Source organism: Anneissia japonica, unplaced genomic scaffold, assembly GCF_011630105.1.
Source record: "Anneissia japonica isolate Jap-2015-1 unplaced genomic scaffold, ASM1163010v1 scaffold47450_len2008_cov93, whole genome shotgun sequence".
NCBI classification, from domain to species: Eukaryota; Metazoa; Echinodermata; class Crinoidea; order Comatulida; family Comatulidae; genus Anneissia; species Anneissia japonica.
The window spans coordinates 1-2,012 of record NW_022695820.1 but is presented as its reverse complement, the minus strand read 5'-3'; the positions used below and the strand labels follow the sequence as shown (position 1 = coordinate 2,012).

At 30.9% G+C, this 2,012-nt stretch overlaps 1 protein-coding gene across 1 annotated transcript; it reads left to right on the top strand.

Annotated features, from left to right (window-relative positions):
- Positions 1-614: 614 nt before the first annotated feature.
- LOC117101558 lies at positions 615-1,844 on the top strand (the record flags this gene model as incomplete). The annotated part of the gene is made up of 4 exons (XM_033241541.1): positions 615-759; positions 929-988; positions 1,463-1,588; positions 1,776-1,844. Coding segments are annotated over 4 exons (400 nt in total), but the record flags the coding sequence as incomplete, so codon positions are not given.
- Positions 1,845-2,012: the final 168 nt, after the last annotated feature.

Below are 2,012 nucleotides of genomic sequence, written 5' to 3'. Positions count from 1 at the left end.
TGCATGTCAAAATAAGTAGATTTGTAAACAATTCCCTACCTAAACTATTTATAAAAGATTTATATTATAAAAAATATATCAAAGGTATATAAACGTCCGGCCAGACTACTGATGTATGAACAGTTGTTGAAAGCAAACAAAGAACTTTTTACTCAACAAATTATTATAGTATATTATATATAGTAAGTATTCTTCACTCTGAGTGAACGTGTCAGTATTGGATTCCTACTGTTAAACCAAATAAGTTCTTAAAGTGGTATGTTACAACTTCAAAGCAAGCTGATGTAACTGTTAACATGCTGTGTGCTACATCACTGATTGGCTGCGATGCAAATCTATACACGCATTTACTAATTCGTGAGAATAAACAAGTGAAGAAAAATCTTAACTGAAAAAAATGAACTGACACAATAAAATTTAGACACAGTACGCGTAATGCAGTGATGTTGAATTCTCCCATTTTATTTCATATTCCCACTAAGTTGGTGTGAATGCATATTTACAAAGTATTAATAAAAATTTAACACTTCGTAAAGAGTTTTGTTTCCGTTATTATTAAGTCTTATATCAAAGTTGCTTATTTGATTTAGGTCTATTTTTACTTTTCTTTGTAGAAAAATGTATCTAAAGTTGATATTTGTGCTTGGATTTGCTTGTTCGGTCTCATCAAAACCAGTAGACTCGTGCCTCTTTACAGAATCTGAGCATTGGTTAATCACATTGGACAGGCTACACCAATCGTTAACCAATGTTGACCAGGTAAGTAGATGAGAGGTCGCAGGTTCGAATCCCATCAGATGTAGTTTATTGCACAATTTATATATTTATTTATACATATGCGTTATACATATATATATATCTGAAAAATCATTTTAGTTATATATATTCTAATACAATAAAGTAATACTTATATTCATTTTATATTCAGAGCAATTGTGATTCGCGACAATGTAGTTTTTCCTTCCAATCGTTTCTTCAGCCTACTCAGGTGAGTCCAGTTAATATTTTTTATTAAAGAATACAATATATAAATATATATTACCATATAACATATAATAATAATAGTAATTACATTGTATGTGTATTGGTGTATGTGCATGTATTATTAAAATTATATTAATAATCAGTCACACATATATATAACATTAAATGCAGATACTCCTAAGCGCTTAACAACGACGTAATTTAAGGATAGTTTTTATAACAAAAAACAGAAAAGTAAATAGTAATACTGCAATGATAATGATAGACGTAATAACAATACCGTATTTATTATGAAATAATGTAATTTCGTGCGCCCTCTTGAGTCTGTAAACTTATCATGGTACCTGAATTGAATTACCTTGCATGAACGCACGAAAAATACAAATATATTTTCAATGAACGCGTGCAGCTTAGAAACTTGTTAGTATAACTTCTCTTTTATATCATATCATGATGTTCATTTCTGTATACTTAAAAGGGGTCGACGTACAGACAAACTCTCAACTTCGTCACTAATACAACTGAAGTCTTCAGTCCCTGGTTCGACCAAACTAGTACCATTTCAGACCAAATAGAAAGCGCCCTCGAATCATTGAAAGATCAAGTGAGACTTGTTTGATTATACAGTATTTGTTTATTATAATAAAACTTTAAAAATAATAATTACGAATGACAATACATTTCATAATGCAACACTTATATTTCTGAATGAAATTAACAACTTCTTCTTGAACAAAACTGTATTACTATGGGCAATGATTAAGAAACCTACATTTTGTTTTCTCGAACAGTTAGAAGAATCGTCTACAAATTGTTACCAAACTGGTGAGACACACCAAGATATATTAAACAGTTTTCAGGTAAGGACTAAAGCACTTGTCTATTCCATTAAGCTAAGCCAAGAGTCTTGACCTCAGGACTGTTGGCAGGAAGGATAGGGGCACCTGGGAAAGACGCACCACTCTCTGGATCAGTAACTGATCAATCTTGCTATTGTAAAGATAAAGTTTGCATTAGTTATTTAATGT